The 19,702-nt window shown below is 35.9% G+C and overlaps 2 protein-coding genes across 3 annotated transcripts in view; one reads left to right on the top strand and one right to left on the bottom strand.

The window, feature by feature from the left end:
* Positions 1 to 3,634, top strand: part of RDX (radixin) — a 32,400-nt gene extending 28,766 nt beyond the window's left edge. For both annotated transcript variants that reach the window (XM_087894661.1, XM_034409687.3), the window contains exon 14: positions 1,252 to 3,634. In XM_087894661.1, coding sequence (XP_087750787.1) covers positions 1,252 to 1,416 — 165 coding nt within the window. In that variant the 3' untranslated portion in view covers positions 1,417 to 3,634. The remainder of the gene's footprint in view (positions 1 to 1,251) is intronic.
* Positions 3,635 to 10,683: 7,049 nt separating this feature from the next.
* Positions 10,684 to 19,702, bottom strand: part of ZC3H12C (zinc finger CCCH-type containing 12C) — a 49,796-nt gene continuing 40,777 nt past the window's right edge. The window contains exons 4-6 of the mRNA XM_034409676.3: positions 18,360 to 18,594; positions 17,818 to 17,924; positions 10,684 to 17,265 (exon numbers count right to left, since the gene is read on the bottom strand). Of these exons, the coding sequence (XP_034265567.2) occupies positions 15,878 to 17,265; positions 17,818 to 17,924; positions 18,360 to 18,594 (1,730 nt within the window). The 3' untranslated portion in view covers positions 10,684 to 15,877. The remainder of the gene's footprint in view (positions 17,266 to 17,817; positions 17,925 to 18,359; positions 18,595 to 19,702) is intronic.

Raw genomic sequence — 19,702 nt, 5'->3', positions numbered from 1 at the left:
GATGTAATAAGAGATAAAGGAAATGTTTGCTTTTTAAAAACATTAAAACTGGTAAAGTCGGATTCCTGACAATATTGTGCTAGGAATAAGCATTCTGAACTACAAAAATGTACATGATGTGCTCAGAAGTGGATCTTTGAAATGGGCAAATAAATTATTTTAATGTAGTTCAACAGGTAAAGTAAGAACAAATAAAATCCCTCATCTTTCCAGCATGTATGTATTCTAATCGTTTAAACTATAGATTTGGCAAGTTCTTGGCATGTAAATAACTAATCTCATTTATATCCCTCTTTTTAATACGTCATTTCTCCTTCCCCCAACTATATGAAAGAATAATTGTATAAATAAATTTTGGAAAATTATTTGAAAATAGTAACAAATATGGATACTATTAAAGCAAACATTGGAGTATAGTGCCAACTATTTTCAAACAAATACATTAGACCAGGGATGTCAAACGCAAGGCCCAAGGGCCAAATCTGGCCCATGGGGTGCTTAGATCTGGCCTGCAGGGCTGGCCTAGAAACAGCAAAGGACCAGCCTGCGGTGCCTCTGCCAGTGAAAATGGAGCTCCGTTTTCACTGGCAGAGAGCGGCAGGAGGCCATCATGGCTGAAAACGGAGCTCGGGAGCCCTTTTTCGCTGGCAGAGTGCTCAGGCCACCACAGACGCCCCTGACATTTTTTACTTTATTTTATTTTTATTTATATGCCGCCCTTCTCTGGAGACTCAGGGCGGCTTACAATGCGTTAAGCAATAGCCTTCATACTTTTGTATATTTTTTTATACAAAGTCAGCTTATTGGCCCCACAAACCGGGTCCTCATTTTACCTACCTTAGAAAGGATGGAAGGCTGAGTCAACCTTGAGCCATGACATGAGAACCTTGACATGAGTAATGTCAAGCTAGCCATGCTCACCCTAGCTATGCCCACCCCGGCCCCTTAGGTCAGACACAACTCTGATGCAGCCCTCAATGAAATTGAGTTTGACGCCCCTGCATTAGACTAAATGTATAAATGAGACATACTGTATTTTTAAAATACTGGTAATAAAATATGTTGTCATTTGTCTCTAAGACTACATATCTACTTTTAGCTTTCCCTATAATGATACTCCCTTGCTTTTTCTATAAACTTTGTTTAATTAGGAGACTAAAATAAGTTAGTCATGTGTAATAATAGATTGTTGAATTTGATGGGTAGAAATGTTATGGCGATATCTAACCCCTCAATACTTGTATTGAATAGGCTCTCAGTTCTGAATTGGCCCAAGCCAGAGATGAAACTAAGAAAACCCAGAATGATGTACTTCATGCTGAAAATGTTAAAGCAGGCCGTGATAAATACAAGACTCTTCGACAGATACGCCAAGGCAATACAAAACAGCGGATTGATGAGTTTGAAGCAATGTGAGAGCCATTTCTTTGCATGTATGTTCTCCATTACAGTTGAACCACCAGCAGAGAAATACAGGCCTTTCCACAGATGAAAGGATCACACCTCACCTTGCCAAAGCACTTATACCAGTTTGTGGTTAAAACATATTTCAAAAAAAAAAAAAAAAAAGTTCAACAATAAGGCAGTCTATCAGCTGTGGCTCTCTGGAGGTGATTGAGAAGGTTTCCATGATTTTATATTTTCATGCTTTCTCCTTTGAAGGAACAGCAATCTCATGGTAGCAAAGCTGTTAATTCAAATATTGATAATTTACCTTACAACTGACTTCAGTTTTTGGCATTTGTGCACTTTTGCTTGTTTGTTTTCATTTAGCAAATTGGTGAGGATTTTGATATTGCTAATTTTTAAGGGCTTCCCTTTGTAGGTTAGAATTCTTTGGTGTTTCATATCCTGTCATCATTGATGGTTTTCTTTGCCTGCCTGTTCACAAAGGTCTAGATGGTAGGTGGCTGTTCCAGCACTTTTTTCATTCATATATATGTTACATATGTATATATGAACATTACCTGTAGTCTTTTGCTTGTTAAATCTGTTATACCAAAAGTTTTTAGTTCTTCAAATAAAAGCAGGGAACATTCTTCAGTTTGTCCTCCCCTTGCATTCATTGGATGTTATTACAAATTGTAGTGTGGGAAACCTGGATCTTTCTGATAAGGGAGCATATGGAAACATCAGTCCCAAGAAGGGGACAGAAGCCTACCTCACTGTAATAAACATGATGACTTGTCCTTGAAACACCACATTGAAATGCTAACAGTGTGAAACTATGTCCTGCATAGCTAAACACTACAAGAATCTAGGAGCCTTTATTCTTTAATATTTTGTTATATTACAGGTAGATTTATAGTATTCAAGAAGTGTTCAGCTGCCTTTTTGACAAGTTAAATTTTTAATCATGTATTTTTAATTTTAACCTGTCACTGGTATATTATCCAATAAGAGGTGTGAAATGTTTGGTTATGTTTTCTGAGTACCTTTGTACTAAATTAGCATTGTTGCAAAACATTTAATGAAGTCAGTGCATAAAACAATGTTCTCTTCTGCTCAGTTATAGGGCCCATTTGCATATTCTTCCCGTTCCTTCCATGTTAATTCTGAGAATATCTATGCTTTGTGTTTTCAGAGAATGTAGTCACAGGAATTGTGGCAGAATTGTGGCAGAATGAGGTATGAGTAGATCTTTAGGCTGAAGTTCAACATGCACTCAAAGAATATTGAACGTGTGTGTTGGAATCAATATGAATCACTCTTACCTATGAAATGGATAATTAAAATTGGCACCTTGTGTTTGAATACCCTATTTGTGGAAGTGACACTGAAATTATTTACCATGTTTAGTGAACTTTAAGAGTTGGGAGAAAGAAGACCTGCTTTCTCTGAGGATGGTTCAGCTCTGTTATGTTTGGTATTATGCACTCAACTTTATACTTATCTATGAAAATTGCCATTTTATTAATTATTCATGCACAAGTTCCTTAGAACCCCACTGAATGTTAGGGGCTTTCCCCCTGAATCAAAAGGAAGATACTGTGAAAGTTACACACATACCCATTATTTTATGGAAGAATGATAGCTGAGCAATTTTGCATAGACTGGTGTGCAAATATTGTGCATGTGCTCAAATGTCTGGTTGCCCTGGATACTTCTGCTTCCACCTGCAGGATTGGGCAAATGCCTTGCATCTTTTCATGCAGTGAATTCTGAGATATGGATTTCTAAAGTGTTCAATACTTTTGCCATAATGGGTGGAATGTTGTGTGTGGTTCTTCCCTGAAATAGGTACACATGCATTGCCATGTTAAATCTATTACTATGGAAGAAGGGGAAAGAGAAGTACCAGTGAAATTTGCTGTTCATAATCTACAGTGTATAGTTTAGTATTTAAATGGATCTAATCCATTTATAAAACTGTGAATATTTTTCTAGGAATTGACATCTGTAATAAGGCTTTTCACCATGTCTAAATTGGTGGTAATGGGTTGTCATCTGCTGTTGGGGGAACACACTAATTCATGTCGAGGCATTCAGGAAATACTTGGTGAAGATATTTTCTTATGCTTCCCCTCCTCCTCTCTTTAGCATCATGTTTTGTGTTGTAAAATTAAGCTATAGTTATTATCATCTATTATTTTGAATAACATTCATTGGCTAACAATAAAGAGAATACAGCTAATTTTTGTGAGGTTCATTGTGGTTATTTAATTTATCATTCCTGACAAAATTGTAATGTTCTTAGGTCTAAGAAAAAATTGCAAGAAAACATGTGATCAATTCACTTTGATAATACAATAAAATATGAGATTAAGGAGGGAGAGGGACATTGCATTGGATTGCAATGAAAAGTAATCATTTTGGAATGGACAAAAGGCTATTATAAATGTTTTAAAATTGTTTTCTTTCTGAGTTTCATGACCTAACCTAAGATGGTGTATGTAGATAAGTTTGAATTTGGGGCATGTTGATATCTGATCCAGATTTGCCATATGGGAATGCATAAATAGGGTAAAATACCAATGTTTGAGCCAATTTAAAAGGAAATTTACTTCAATCTCAGTATTTACACCATAAAAGTAATTTCATTTTTAATTTCAAAGCTTCCTAGTTTTGTGAATCTGGCAATATCATAAAGGTTTTTTTCATGGAAACTGATTTGTGCTTAGCAGTATAATCTGCTTAAAATAATTTGTATTACAAATTTTCTGCAATAAAAATTTTATAGATATTCCATGCAGATGAATTGACCTTATATTCCAATTTTGTAAATTTGCAGATAGGACAAATCACACTATGAAGATTTTGGATGATCTTAAGCAGGCAGGCTGAAATTTAAGTCAGGATGATTATGAGGCTAAAATAGTTTGTGACATTTTTGTTAGGATTTCACAAAGATAGGTTGTGCCTACATAGTAAACTTATTTTGGGTAGGCAAAGTCATAATATATTTATTGGATTTAAATCTGGTTCCAAAGATTAGCAATTCTTGGCCATTCACAACCATAAAAAAGATGAGCATCATAAAATGTCCATGGTATGATTTAAATCATTAAATTAAATCTACCCATGTCTAATAAAAATTGATGGAATCAGGCAAATTCCAAAATGATGGCCATTATATTTCTCAGTGGTATTGCTACAGATAACACCAGAGCTTCTCAGTGAACAAAGTTGCTTGGGTTCAGGCTCAGCTTGTTTCATTCTAGATCCTGACAGCCACCAAAGCCTGGATCCCGTTACTGCATATCCACAGCTGTGAGTATTAGATTTGGCAGTGGGTGGAGGGACTTGGCTTTGCACATTGTGCAAACCCAGCCTATTTGCTACTGGATACAATTCAAGGTTAATATTGCTTAATATCAGTTGGTCATTGAGAATCAATATGCAATTGTGGGATATAAATGTGATATGAATAAAAAAGATTTGTTTTGTGAACACAGTCATATAGAAGTTATCAAAGCAGTTTCCAGACTGCTCTCCATAATCCTTTAGGATTTGATTTGTTGACTATGCTGTTTAACATATATGTGACACTGTTAGAAGAAGTTGTATGGAGTTCAATGGTACCAGTGTGCTGATGGCGTCAAACCCCAACAAAATCTGAGGAAGCTATTTCAAAGCAATGCCTTATGACAGCAGAAAATTGGATTAAGGTGAAACAGCTTTAGAACTCTTCAACCTGTTGAAAGGCAGATCAGGGGAAAAAAGGGATTACAATTCCCTTGAAGATTCCTGACTCAAAACTTGATTATGTTCTTGTATTCAATCCAATTCTAGATATAGCCAGGATGTATCAGTACCAGTGAAACTAGTGTCTCTCCCCATCCCCACACACATACATACTTTAGAGACAGTCCATCTCATTCATAGAGTGACTCTATTCCTGGAATTACCAGGCAAGTCAATTACATATTTTGATTTCATTGTGACTTTCAAATGATCCGAATTTAGGAAGAAATTATGTCCATGTCTCCACTCATTGTTATGATAAATTTATAGAAATACCATTTCAAAGGTCTTGTGAAACATCTTTTCTTATTGTCTAACTTACATTTGGGGAGAGGGCCTATAATTTAATAATCTACAAGTATTCCCTAACAATTATTCAAGGCTGATGGGACTTTGAGGCTAACAAATTCTGTCTTTATTCTAAACCATGGAGCATGCAGATCATATGAGTCTTCTAAACCTTTGCTACTGGCCATGTTTGATGGGCCTCTAAAGTATCTGGAGGGTGTAATATGGTGAATCCCCAACTTTAATTGCTCTTGCAAAACTAAATGACCATGCTTGTATGGGTTAGACTCTTTATTAGTTTATTAAATCTGCTTGGTTTCTTCTGTGTCTTTATGCAGGTTACAAAAGTATGATCTCTTGCAGCCCCTTAGGATAGAAACTTATTAAGAAGCAACAGAAGATTCTGAGGTCTGCCTCTGTGCTTCTGTTATTTGGAAGTTTGCTATTTTTAAAACAAAAGTTGATGGGCTTTTTTGCAATTTTATTGATAGGACATTCTTCACTCAGTTCTCCAAATGAATTTTTCCAACAATTTAGAGAGAGCATATTTTAGAAATCATTGGTGTGACATTTCCTCAAAAGAAAGGAAGCTGAAATGTTTGTTTTCATTTCACGTATGAGATAATGTAGATAAGTTCTGGAAGAAAATTGGACAGATCTGATACTCTGCATGAAGCTTGGCAAAAGTTGGCAAATAAGATACAGAAATTTCAAGTATATACCTGTCCATTCTTAATTTTTAAATAATGTATATTAAGTGATGGTACATCAGGATAAGAACAATTGATAATTTTTTTGAGAAAAATTATCTTCACAAATTATTTTAAGTTATAGATCAATATAAATCTGTTTCATCCTTCCCGACACTTACTTATTATTCACTGCATGTTCCTTGCAATCTTTCTCTCAAAATTGGATGCTTTGATGGAAAAGTGAATAGAATGGAACAGATTTATACCAATGTGCAAACTCTTGTTTAAAGAATCAAGAATTTCTGAACAATCTTTTCAATTATGCAGTGAGAAGAAAGGTAAAATACACACAGAGAGAACTACGAATAAATTATCAACTTACCTTGTGGAGTGATATAAACTATGTTACTCCAGCGACCTTATATTTTGAATGACATTGTTGAAAATATTACTGGAATTGGGATGTTTTGTAACTAACCTAGATTTAGAGATAATCAGTGAAGTGACCATGTTTGCTAAGAGTTCAGAATTAACTGAAAAAAATTAGAAACCTTCAAACAGAAATGAGAGCATTGACATGCAGATGTAGTTCAGCATAAGCAAATGTAAAGCACATACTATAAATTGTTTGTGTGGAACTAACCACACTGATAATGATGGAGTTTGTTTATGGTGTGGCAGTGATAGAAAGCCTTCAAAAGTGATTACGTTCATCTATTATATTATATTCTTAAGCATGGCTTACTGAACAGCTACAATTAGCAAGCTGCGTATAATAAGCCATAGTTTATAAATTGCTCATTGGGTCCACTATTTATTAAATGTTTACATTGCTTAACTCCCAACAACCCTGGTCAATTCATAAATTAAAACGAGAATAGAATAATAAAGATAAGTTTAAGTAAAATATGGCTCAGTACTATATGCAAACCTGATCATAGTATTGTTGTGTACAGTGAAAATAGCGAAGTTATACTGGGGGGAATTTAGGAAACGAACTGAAAAAAAACCCAGGACCAGTTTCAAAGTACTTTTGCAGATATTTGTGATGCAATTAAATGTAGAGTATGATATGCAATTCTTTTATTTTCAGCACTGGAAGCAGTGTGTTACAGTCAACACTAATTGCTGGAGAACAGGAGATGCTATTGTGCTTCTAAAGGCATCTGGTTTCAAATATTAGGAACAATTCTAGAACAGATGTCCTTTGGCTTGATGCAACTCAGCTTCTCTAAGTTCTTACATTAAAGCACAAAAGAATATAAACACGATGATGACCTGGATTGTCAAAGTTCATATTGCAAGTATAAACTTTGTGCCTGTTGTTTCACATTTCTGCAAGGGACAGCAGCTTCTAATGCCAAATTGTCAATATACAGTACATCTTTCAAGTGAAAGATATGTACACCACTTCACAGAGTCACATTACCCCAGGCGTTTCCTCCATTAGAAACAGTAAACCTTAGTTGTTTTAATCAAGGGTCAGAAATCCAAATAAGTTGTAGACTGACAATGGAATAGAGATTTACATCTCATCGTCGTCTCTAAATAAAGTATGAATAGAGGTTTTGTTATTTGAATAAAAGCAAGTCAAAAGTCGTAAGTCAAAGGAAAAAAAAGTCAAACCAGAAACTTTTGTTATATTCTTATTTCTCTTTATTGCACAAGGGTCATATTTTTTTCTGTACAAATTAGGAATTTGTGTAACTTCAGTCTTTTAGCTATCCATCTGGCTGAGTATGAATATGCCAAGTTTTCCCTAGAGTTTTATTATTATTATTATTTGCATTATTTAGGGCAAAATATTGAGCCATTTGTAGCAAATCAGCATCATTTTATGGTCTGCCTGGCATGACTCTCAACAGACTAGAGAAATGGGGGTGAATCCCTGATTAAGAATCCCTGAAACATAGGTGGGTGCAGTGGGTCTTAACCCCAAAGTAAAAAAAAATAAGCCAGGATACAAAGTCCCAGAAGGCTACTGGGAGATCAGGTTTGACACCTTCAGTTTTCCATATGGATAACAGCCATTCATCTCAGTTGATTTCAAGCCACAACCAGGTAACAATATACTGTTATATACTCTGCACCTCTATATTGAAAATATTAAAAATAAAACAAACATTTTAAGAAAAATTGTCCAAGAAAACAAGGATTTGACATTCACATATTCAAAAATTCAGCAAGGCAAGGAAGATATGCAGTGGACCACGTCCGTTAAAGAAGCTTGACTGGTGGGGCCCGGGAAGAGAGCCTTCTCTGCCATTTTCCCACCCTTCGGAACATACTCCCCTCAGCGTTGAGACCAAACTCTCCTGGCCTTTCAGGCATGTCTGAAAACCTGGCTCTGCCAACTTGCTTTGGTTAGCACCCTGAAGCTCATCCTCCGCCTTTTAATTATTTTATTCTTGTTTTTAACTGCTTTTTATTGTAATATCTACTGTATATATTGTTTGGTTTTCATGCCTATTTATACTGCCCAGTCACTCTATGAGGTAGATGGGCAGTGTATGAATGTGATGTATAAATAAACAGTTCTCAGTTGAACTTTTACTGATGCTTTCGCTTTCTTATATTTATGAATTCAGTAACAGAGCGCCTCTGTGAGATGGGCAGTTAGAAAATAGATGACATATACATAAATATGACTGAAATAGCCTGAAAATATCTTGTCTCCTGATGTGCACCGATAAACAAATCCTGTATTCCACTAATACATGTTAGTGTGACCTCAAAAGTGACTTGTCTGTGTTTCTACTTTCCACAGGTCCGCCATTTTGTAACCCAATAACTTGACATAAGGACCACCCATTTTTTCTCAGTCCTTTTCTTGTGAAAGAGATGGTGGTGATGGTTCTTCGAGGCCTTTAAAACTTTTATCTCAAAGCAGAATTCATGCGTACCTCCTTTTTCATAAGGCCAAATACTGGTTACTGGATGTGGATAATCCCATCACGGAAAAAATATAATCAATGAAAAGATGAACATTTTTCCAGATTCCTCTTTCACCAGAGGTTGTGGGTGCTTCAACACTGGAGGCTTTTAAGAAAAGATTGTACAGTCATTTGTCTGAAATGGTATAGTGCAGTGATGGTGAACCTTTTTGGCACCAAGTGCCCAAACTGGAACGCGTGCGGGTACCGGAAGCCCGAAGACCACGTGGTCTTCAGGTTTCTGGTGCTCTGGCAGATGCAAAGACCAGCTGGCCAGTGTGCATGCATGCAACAGAAACCAGAAGAGCAGCTGGCAACGGCATGCCTACCCACAGACAGGCTGTGTGTCACTTCTGGCACACGTGCCACAGGTTCACCATCATGGGTATAGTGTCTCCTGCTTCAGCAGGGGTTTGGACTAGAAGACCTCCAAGGTCCCTTCTAACTCTGTTATTCTGTTATCTTTCCTACAAATAATTCTGAAAGTGGGTATTGTTATTTAATTTTTTTAAAAAAATTCTCTTGCAGCTAGAAATGTATGGTGAGCGCTGAGGATCATTAAAAGGTCTTAATAGTCAATGATGCAATTATGTAGTTTTAGGTACACTATTAATATTAATGTGTGCATTTAGGCATTCTCTAAAACTATGCTACAGTCCATATAAATCCCTGCTTGCATAGGATACTCCATTTATTTAATGAATGTCTGTGTGATGAAGGTGAAGGCAGTTATATGAATTTTTATTGTGTGTATGAAACTCCCTTTGATTGAAAGTAATAGGTTGGTACATATGTACTGGCATCGCTGGATGTGTAGTTTTCTACATGGACTGCTTGGAAACACAAGAGCAGCAGCTATGACCTCCTCTTACCATACTTTCTCTTTGGCTCTAGCATAAATTTTGCCAGAGTGAAAGAGGACAAGTTACTAGATAATAGTATCAGTGGCGAACAGGTTTCCCAAAATGTAGCATTTGGCAATAGCATAACATGCAATAATGGGACGCCTAATTAAGACAATACCCACAGCGGCAAAACTGAAGTTCTCACACACAGAACAATGTTTCAGTCATCCAGGTCACGGTTGTCCCAAAGGGGCTTTTTCAAGAGGCAACTGGACTTGAAGAAGCTTGTTGCATGAGAAGCGAAACGTCTTACAGCAAAAACAAAGAAAGTCCAATTGCCTCTTGAAAAAGCACCTTTGGGACACACACAGATCTTAACTAACTTAATGGGCATTTAAAAAAAAATATCAAATTGATAATGTATAATGCTATTTAGTATTAGCACCATTTAAGCATCTAAACTCTCATTTCTGCACATATAGAATTCATCACAGTTTCAACTATGCTGAAATATATACTGAAATAAGATGTAGATAGCCACAAATTACAGAAATATGGACCATTTTATCATCAAGTGTAAGCTTTAAAGGTTTGTTCAATGGTTAAATACAATACCACCTACAGCTTGACTCTATAATGCATATCAATCTGCCTTGAACTTGGATCTTGAATGTATCAACCTTATTTTAAGTTTCAATTTTACTAATTTATGCTTTAAGAATTAAATTTTCCAGGCACAAATAACAAAATAACTGGTTTTCTTTATTATTTTATCAAGACATGTCAACAGATATGAATTAGCGGTATATTTAACATTTCAATATTAGGAAATATATCCACAAATACTACTGAATATTTTTTAAAAGGCCAGACTCTATTTTCTCTGCTAAAACGTGGTATTTGCATATAGGTGTTACAAGCTATTTGGGTGTGTATCACAAGAAAAGGGTAGGCACAGAATGGAAGTAAATAATTTGAGTAGCTCTTAGAGGAGGCAAGTAGAAAGTGGATTTGTTGTGAGAAGTAAGTTAAACCCAGTAGTGGGTTTCAAATCCCGTTGCTACTGGTTTGCTCGTGGACATGCATGCACTTGAGATGCTTCTGCGCATGTGCAGAGATGTCCGGGTGGGTGGGCGGAGCCTCCTGCCATCACTACCAGTTCGCCCGATCCAGGGCGAACCGGTAGCAACCCACCACTGGTTAAACTAGATAGAAGATAGGCAAGTGAGGGGATAATATTAAAGGAATAAAACCTGAAAATACACATACACACGAGAGAAAGGAAGAAAAGGGCAGAGTGAGATTAGAATAAAAAGGCATAGATCACAACATTTAATATTGTTCCATTTTAATGTATACTTAGCATATAATGGACACAACATCCAAAGCTAAGGAATATTTAAGTTTTATTGCTGATTTGCTGACAGTACCATAATGGACAGTATTCATGGATACTACAGAAACTACTAATATTTCTAAAATCGAAAGCGGATACAGCAAAATCACTAGGACTTCAATCCTGCAGATACTAATTTCAGTCCCATAGCTTTAAATGGATCTATAATGACTACGCCCAAATTGAACAGTTTGAGGGGAAGAAAGAGCAGAGAATTTAGACAGCTTGAAAAAGGTTATGAAATAAAGCTATGGGTTTGTCTACCCAAATCTTTGTAAACCTCATTAAGAATAGAAGCAACCATGATAAACATCTTGGTTTTGTTATTGCTGAGGTTTTTCACAATCATTCTGTTATTCCGCCTCCCCCTTGTTTTTTAGAGCTCCAACTCTACCCACCTCTATTTCAAGAACCTGGTATATTTTGGGTAAGATCACACCATTCTTTCAACTAAGAAAGTAGCTAAAGACTGGGGAGTATTGAATGGGTCATTTGCAGATTGCTGCTGTTGTAGTTTAGAATTGTAAAAGGAGAGAAACCCTCTGCATTGAAGTGAAAAATTCCTGCCAGCAAGGCAGTAGAAATAATGTAAAGGAAAGCCTTCTCTATACCACGAAGCATCAATATTGTGTTTTATTTTCCGTATTATTATCAGATTTAAAATGACATTCTAATGCATAGCAGCTGCACAAAGAAGCGGCTGCAATTATGTTTTCTCATAAAAAATATTTTTTGATACGCCCGGGAATTTAGGAATAAAAGGTTAGCTATAACAATACAATGATGCTTTCCTAAAACTAGTAATATTTGTGTCTCATATCTAAGAAAACATATTTTAAAAAGATTAGAGGTTTCAAAAATGTTAATGTGACACACACAAAGCCTCTGAAAACTTCAGTTTATCTTTAAAAAGTATTTGTACAAATGTAGGTATTTGTACAAAATATAACACTATGAACTCCTATGTATCAGTAGATTACACATACTGAAATGGTTCCAATTATTGATATCCATCAGCTAACTGCCAAGCAATAACATAGTTATATTTTCATTTTGTCCAGGACAACTTCTGTAATTGTGGAACAAAGTGTAAATTGTAGAACATTCAAAGCTAAAAATTTACCCAATAAAATTACATTTAAACTTTACAATCATAATTGCCTGGATCCAAAATTGATATGCATGAATGCACCAATCATGCATGCTTTTTTAATTTGCTCACTGAAAAGACTCTTTTTGAGATCATGTAAATACTCCTCCTGTTAATGGAAGTGCATACAGTTGGTGGGTGTATTTCTGAATTTCATCAAGCATTTGATACGAAATAGATCAGATTTACTATAATTACTCTCTTTTTTATTCCAGCACAACACAGCATTTCTGAAAACCTAAAATATATTCTAGAAGAACCAGTTTCAGGAGGTGAACAATAACAGCAACCTCTGAATATCTGGTGTATCATGACAAAAAGAGTTGAACTAAAGGATTAAAGCTGTCAATAGTAAATCATTGGGTTGAATGTTAGATATCCCGTCTTTCTTCCAGGGAGGTGAACAATTCATTTCTGCCTCCCAATTTTTCCCCCAGCAAGAGCAAGCCTGTTCAGCAGATCGGATTTAAGAGTGAGTGACTGATCCTTGAGTTTTTTTGGACCTTACGAGGCCTTAGGTAGTTAACAGTGGATTTTCATCTGGCTTTCCTGCTTCTACACCCTGACCACATAAGATATGCAGGTAACAGGTAACCAAACATTCCTGGATTTTCTAAATGTTATTAGAACTTAAAAGAATACTCTTTACTCAAATAGCTTATTAAAGACCTGTGAAGCACAAAAAGGAACAACAATGAGCTTAATCAAATTCAACCGTTTATAAGATGGCAGAATTACACTTAGCCCAAACCAAGTATTCATACTAAAGAATGATAGAATGAGGGCAGAAAATGGATTATTTCACACTCTGGCGCTTTCTGTAAAATGCAGTACACAGTAGAGCCAGTTATGTTAAGTTATTGCAGTGGAACACAACCGAGACATTAATGTGGCGTGGGGTGGGATGGAGGAGAAACCTGCTTTTAATTGTAACTAGAGAAGACCATATCAACTCTGAAGAGGAGTATCAAAGCAGAGCTGCCATGAGCTCCAAATTCAGTTAAACCAGCACATTTCTCTTCAATGCGTTTAAATTCTGCATTACCCAGGTCCAGCAATTGCACATTTTAACACTATAACACCCAATGTACAATCATATCCTTTTTTCAAGAAAGGATGCTGCAGTCAATCCTAAGTATGATTCCATATATATCAACTGAAAATAAATATAAAACGCTTCTATTCCAGAAGTCATGTTTCTGCATTTCGCCCTCACCAGCCGCAACAATCCAGTTATATTTTAAGGATGCATGAATACTTGTTATCAAATCTTTGAAGTTACATGTGAATAATAAGCCCACTGCAACAAGTCAGTTCTATATCATAGGAAAGAGGATCTGCATACCCATGCAAAATGTACAATTTCTCCAACAAAATATATTCTGCAAAAGCAAGTTTCTGTAAAAACAAGGAAGTTGACGACAAAATAAAGAAATATTGAAAGAGGTTTTTCTTCAGGAGACATGGACAAAATATAAGTTGAACCTAACAGAAGCGATATCCTCTTTGATTATACAATAGTGAACACTGTAGAAGAATAATTCCTGAATTAAAGTTGCTGAACATGGTTCAGATTACTGGATACCTCTAAAAGTATAATGCTTTGCAGAAGCATTTACTGTGTATCAACATCCTACTTCTTACAACACATGGTGTTGCGTAAGTAGTGAAAATGTATTCAAAAGGTGCTTGGACATCTTTTTAGGCAGCATTTTATCATTATTTTTAGCTACTCAGTTTTATGATAAATGGTCAAGGGGGTATTAAAACAAAACAAAAAAAGTTTAGGTTTGAACTAATTTTTTTTTTAAAAAAAATAAGAGATAAAATGTTGCCCAAAGTCTAAAATCACTTTCACACAATTCAATGTTCTTTTTAAAAGTTAGATCTATAAATTAAATAGTTCTAATAGTTAAAGATACAATTTGTATCAACAGCGTAGGTACTTTCTGGTTCTACAGCATCTTCAAGTTGCAGTCCTCTACCCAGTTATCAGCAATAATTATATAAACTTGGGAATCATCACAGTGTGAAGCTCTAAAGGGACTTCTAGTATATGAGCAGTCAATCACGATGTTTACTGTATCAGGCACTGTGAGATCTACTGTTATTCTATTTATGTAAAATTACATTTTACAAGAGCTAGAAAAGTTCAAAACTTAAAACCAGAAATCTCCCATACTAATACTAGAAGAGATGACAGTGTCTACTTCTAAAGCTATGTTGTTCATGGCAAGAATTGGGCCTATATAATGCAATAGGCCAGACAAAGCTAATTCTATACAGTATTTCACAAAAAGAATGTGCTGTTTTCATCTATAATTACCATTACTATAGTGCAGTTAAGATGTTGCATATCCTGAACACAATGTTAAAACCTTCTCAATAAATAGCATGAAAATACACAATCTTATATACAAAAATTGCATTGAGAACACAATTTGTTTCTTTAAAAACAGTTATTTTATGAAATACCTGTGCATTAAGTAAAGGAACAAGGGATACACTTTTCAATGCCATTTCTGATTAATGGAAATGTACATTGGCTGCACAAGACTGCTGCCTAAACGGATATATTTGTGGTCAAAGTTGTGACAGTCAGGAACTGGATAAGCTCAATAATTTCAGAACCTGCACATAAAGTTTTTTTCATCTGCATAATAAATAAAAACAGGTTTCTCTCCTACTGATTGCTTCTGCTTACACCAAAATTAACAGTAATCAACAAATAAATTAAATCCATAGCCAAACAAATTAAAAAGTGCCATACTATAAAGTACTAATATATTGTTACCCATTTCAATGTAAAAACTGGTAACTTATACATTAAAAAAATTCAGTGCTGTAAAAGACTGTTGTTTTCTATAAATAAAATGATTATATACAAAGAAAAATCACACAATAAAATTAAATAACTTAATTATGAAAAAATAGATCCTAATAAGCTTGACTTGAAAAAAAAGTTGGCTGGGCACATAAAATCCTCTTCAGTTTTCTGCTGTTTTGAAAAAAATGCTTTGCACTTGAAGGATAAAACACCCAATAATTTAATAAATATGTAACAAATATTAAAAAGTGCTGCATATAAAACCCACATGCACTAGGGATTCTTACTTGAGACATCATAGTTGTTAATATATTCAGCTGGAGAGACATTCCAGCCATGATTTTTTTTTTTTTTTTATAAAACTGAGTATTTAAAATAAATCCTGTTACTTCTGGGGTTGTACACACAGGTTCCATGGCACAGTATTTCACATATATGGATTACTATATAACCTCCTTGCTGAGAAGGAGATCACAAATGCTATTGTAGCAAACCTCCCTCAGCGATACAGCTGAAACTGAACTAATAGACACCATAAAGATGCATCATCAATATCATGTCATCAATAACCTAGCTGAGACTTCTCCACTAAAATGGCTGCAGCAAGCTGCTGAGCATCTGCCATGTGAGGATTCCTTTTCATAACAATCCTCACCAGATCAGGCGGGAAAATGTTGCACAGGTTGATGTAGACTTTCTCTCGACTGTCTTGGTACCTTGGAAGATCTTGAGGCATTCCACAGTAAGGTATCTGCCAAGGCTGATCGGGTTGCTCAGGTAAGCTTTGGAAAGCAAACTGCTCGTAACATGGCGGGGTGGGATTGCTGGGTAAAGAGTAAGTCTGACGATAGCCATATGTATCCATCCCATAGCCTGGCCTATCCCAACTACCGAGTCCATCTTGAGCGGAGTATGTTTTTCTTTTTCTCAATGGAGAATTATCATACAAACGTGAGTCTGATACACTGTCCAGTCTTGTGGATGCAAGAGCTCTCCCCAGAGGCATGCTTTTTGAATGCTGTGAACTCTGAGAAGCAGGGTAGTCAATAGGACAAGTAGAACGGCTTCCCAAGTTTGGGTGCTGAAAGTGCATGGCCATGTATGGAGCGGGAGGCTTCGGATGATGCTTTGGTTCTTCATGACTATAACTCTGCACTCTGGTTAGCGTATCGTGGTAACTCTGTAAGGATTGTGAGTTCAGATGGCTATGCATATGTTGACATTTTAAATTCTCTTCCAGTTGAGGGTCAGGAGAACTCACATAGGATCGATCGTTGTAGCCCATGTAGGAATCGCCACTGCCGCAACTCGTACTCCCTTCACTACTACAATCAGAAGCCACCGAACTAATTCTGTAATCTGTGTCCAAAGAGAAACGTCGTTCGGGACTTCGGGGACCAGAGATACTTAGGTTTGAATATGCACTGAGCATAGAGTAATAACCTACATCCACAGGAGAATCACATTTGGGATACTGCTCATAAGGCATTGGCGTTCCATGGTTTTTGGTTGTCATTATTACTGGAGAATACGGTCCCTGTGGTCTTTGATCCTGAGGTGGGAAATGAACTCCAGATGGAAGGCCATTGGTTAAAGGTGCAGTACTTTGGGGTTTTGCAGCAGCAGAACTTGGTATACTAACTAAAGAAGGTACAGACCTGGTTCCCAATTTATTTTTGGTGGGAAGCTTTTCTTCCAAGTCTTGGTAGACTTGAGTCCTTATGCTAGGATCCGATTGCCTCTTTGGAGTAGTTCGCTTGAGATCTGTAGTGTTATCTGTCTTAGTACTACAAGGAACGCTGTTGCTTTTCACTAGCCCTCCTTCACTAGCAGCTTTGGCAGCTGTGCTCCTAGACATGGCACGAAGTTCATCAGCTACTGATCTCTGAGGTTGATTTCCTCTTTCTGGGTGGTAATATTTGCATTTGTGTCCATAAGTGCATTTCTTCCCTATATGAATTTATAATTGAAGATGTAAGCATACAAAGAAAAAAACACAAAATGATGTAATTCTCTAGCAATGTTAAAAAAAATTCTATACATACTCATGCAACAAGGACCGTTAACTATTATGCAATGAAATTAAGTAAATTACCAGTAATTGGACAGTGTGTTTGTATAACACCTTAACCCATCCTGTGATTAGCCCTGGCCTATCATGCTGTTTGAATATAGACCAAGATTATACAATAATTGGGAACAACCATATAGAAACCAGGATTATTTACCTAAACATTTGCCTGCTATATTATCCAAAGTTTAACTGGGGTTTGATAGAGAAGATAGGGAAGCCTCATCTGCAGGATCTCTGCTGTTCTGGATCTTTTTTCCCCATTCACTACTTAGGATGGATGAAATGAGGTCACAAAGGCATTCCTCATTGAACTTCTTATATAATGAACATTTCAAAATAGATACATTTCATTTCATTTATGGAGAGACAAATAAACAACCAAACTTCATTTTTAGAAACACATTTGATGTGTAATTAAATAATATTACCATATGGACAGGGTTGCTTCTTATGTTCTGGTACAACAGGTTTCTTCCTCAGAAAGTTCTCCAGACTTGGGCCATGTCGGCCGAGAGGATCGTCTGGAGGCATAAATCTAAATAATAATAATAAAATAATGAAAGGAACAATGCATTTGCTGTGCCATATTTCAGATCCATTTTAAAACTGCTTCTAAAAAAGCCTACTAATATCAAACTTACGTTTTATAGCTACGATAATTTAAACACAACTGCCTGTGAGATGCTAAGAAAGTAAATAGTGAAAATAATGTATTTGCATGTAGTGCAGACAGCGGCCTGATTTACACACCAATCTACATTGGTGGGTATCCTAACTTCCTTATTTCCATTCATTTAAGATCATATTCAGCATAGCTGTTCTGTAAGGATATCTTTGCATACAGGTAGTCCTTGCCTTATGACCATTCATTTAACAACCAAAGTTACAATGGTGCTGAATAAAGTGATTTATGACAAGTTTTTGCCAAGAGTCATTTTATAGACATAGACCATTAAAAATTATAACTTACTTGTCATTGACAAATGAATACATCAGGAGTCGTTCATCAATAAATTTCTTCCATTCTGGCTTTTCATTAGCTAGATCCCTGTAGTTATCATTAGATACAATTATACCATCTGACTCAAAAGCCAACTTCACTATGAATCTGTCGTCATAGCATACCACCCTTCTCCCTTGAACTCGCCGTGATGGAGTGAACACCAGAATTTTCTCTTTTTCCAATTTACGCAATATTTCTTGATCTAGAATATTGAAATTGAAAAAGGAAACACAAAACAGAACACTGAAATTCACTTAAATCGGGTTACCTAGCTTTACCCTACTAAGGCTTTAAAACACACACATGTACAAATGCATGCACCTACCTGCCTGCCTACTAGAGATTGAGAGAGAGAGAGAGAGGGAGGGAGAGGGAGAGAGAGAGGGAGGGAGGGAGGGAGAGGGAGAGGGAGAGGGAGAGGAACAGAGGGAGAGGGAGAGAGAGGATGAATGAGAATGATAATATGACACATTCAAATGACTTGGCTTAATAAAAGCAAATATTATTCTAATAGAAGAAGGTAGTTACAATTTCAGCAACACAAAAAATGTAAGATGCCTTTACTCATGACCTCAGCAATTATGCTTAGGAACAGATGTTACTACATTTAATTCCAATAATCTGCAGTTAATACCTGTACTAAATTAAAAGAATGGAATGTTATGTTTTCTATACATTAAGAATACGTTTGGTTATTAAACACATTATTTATAATGCTATATTATATTTCCAATATCTGTAAACATAATTTGAGCAGTTCTGCTAAAGATATATTCAACCGAGGGCATAGTAAAAGGCAAATTCTTGATCAGCCCTTAGATACCAAGAATGAAAAAGAAAAGTTTCCAATATCTTCTGAACTATTTGAATATCAACTTATATCACAGACATAGCCTTGTAATTCAATTTGAGATGATGCAAGCTGAAATATATTCATAGTTACTAATTCAAGATTTAGAAAAAGGGCCTTTCTTAATAATGAAGTAGTTGCTGATAGGTTTTGGAACCTGCAGAAACGTATTCAAATATTCATTTTTGTCCAAAACTCTAACAGCTTTTATAACATTTAATTATATTTCACATTTTATTTGAGGATATAAATCTTTCCCAATTAGGTTACAAGCAACATCTGAATATATTTATGACATAACAGCAAATTAAGTCATCAAGCCGTATACTTTAATCAAATATTGTCTAGCTAAACATTTTTCCTGCTTAGATTATTAATAGATGGGTGACAAGTTACAGAGTCAGCATCAACTCTGAATCTAATTTTTTCATTTAATACAAGATTAACCTCTAAGAGACCC

The sequence above is a fragment of the Pantherophis guttatus genome, chromosome 5 (assembly GCF_059756535.1).
Source record: "Pantherophis guttatus breed Tessera chromosome 5, ASM5975653v1, whole genome shotgun sequence".
NCBI classification, from domain to species: domain Eukaryota; kingdom Metazoa; phylum Chordata; class Lepidosauria; order Squamata; family Colubridae; genus Pantherophis; species Pantherophis guttatus.
The sequence above is the reverse complement of the archived record's forward strand: the minus strand, read 5'-3'. Positions and strand labels throughout refer to the sequence as shown.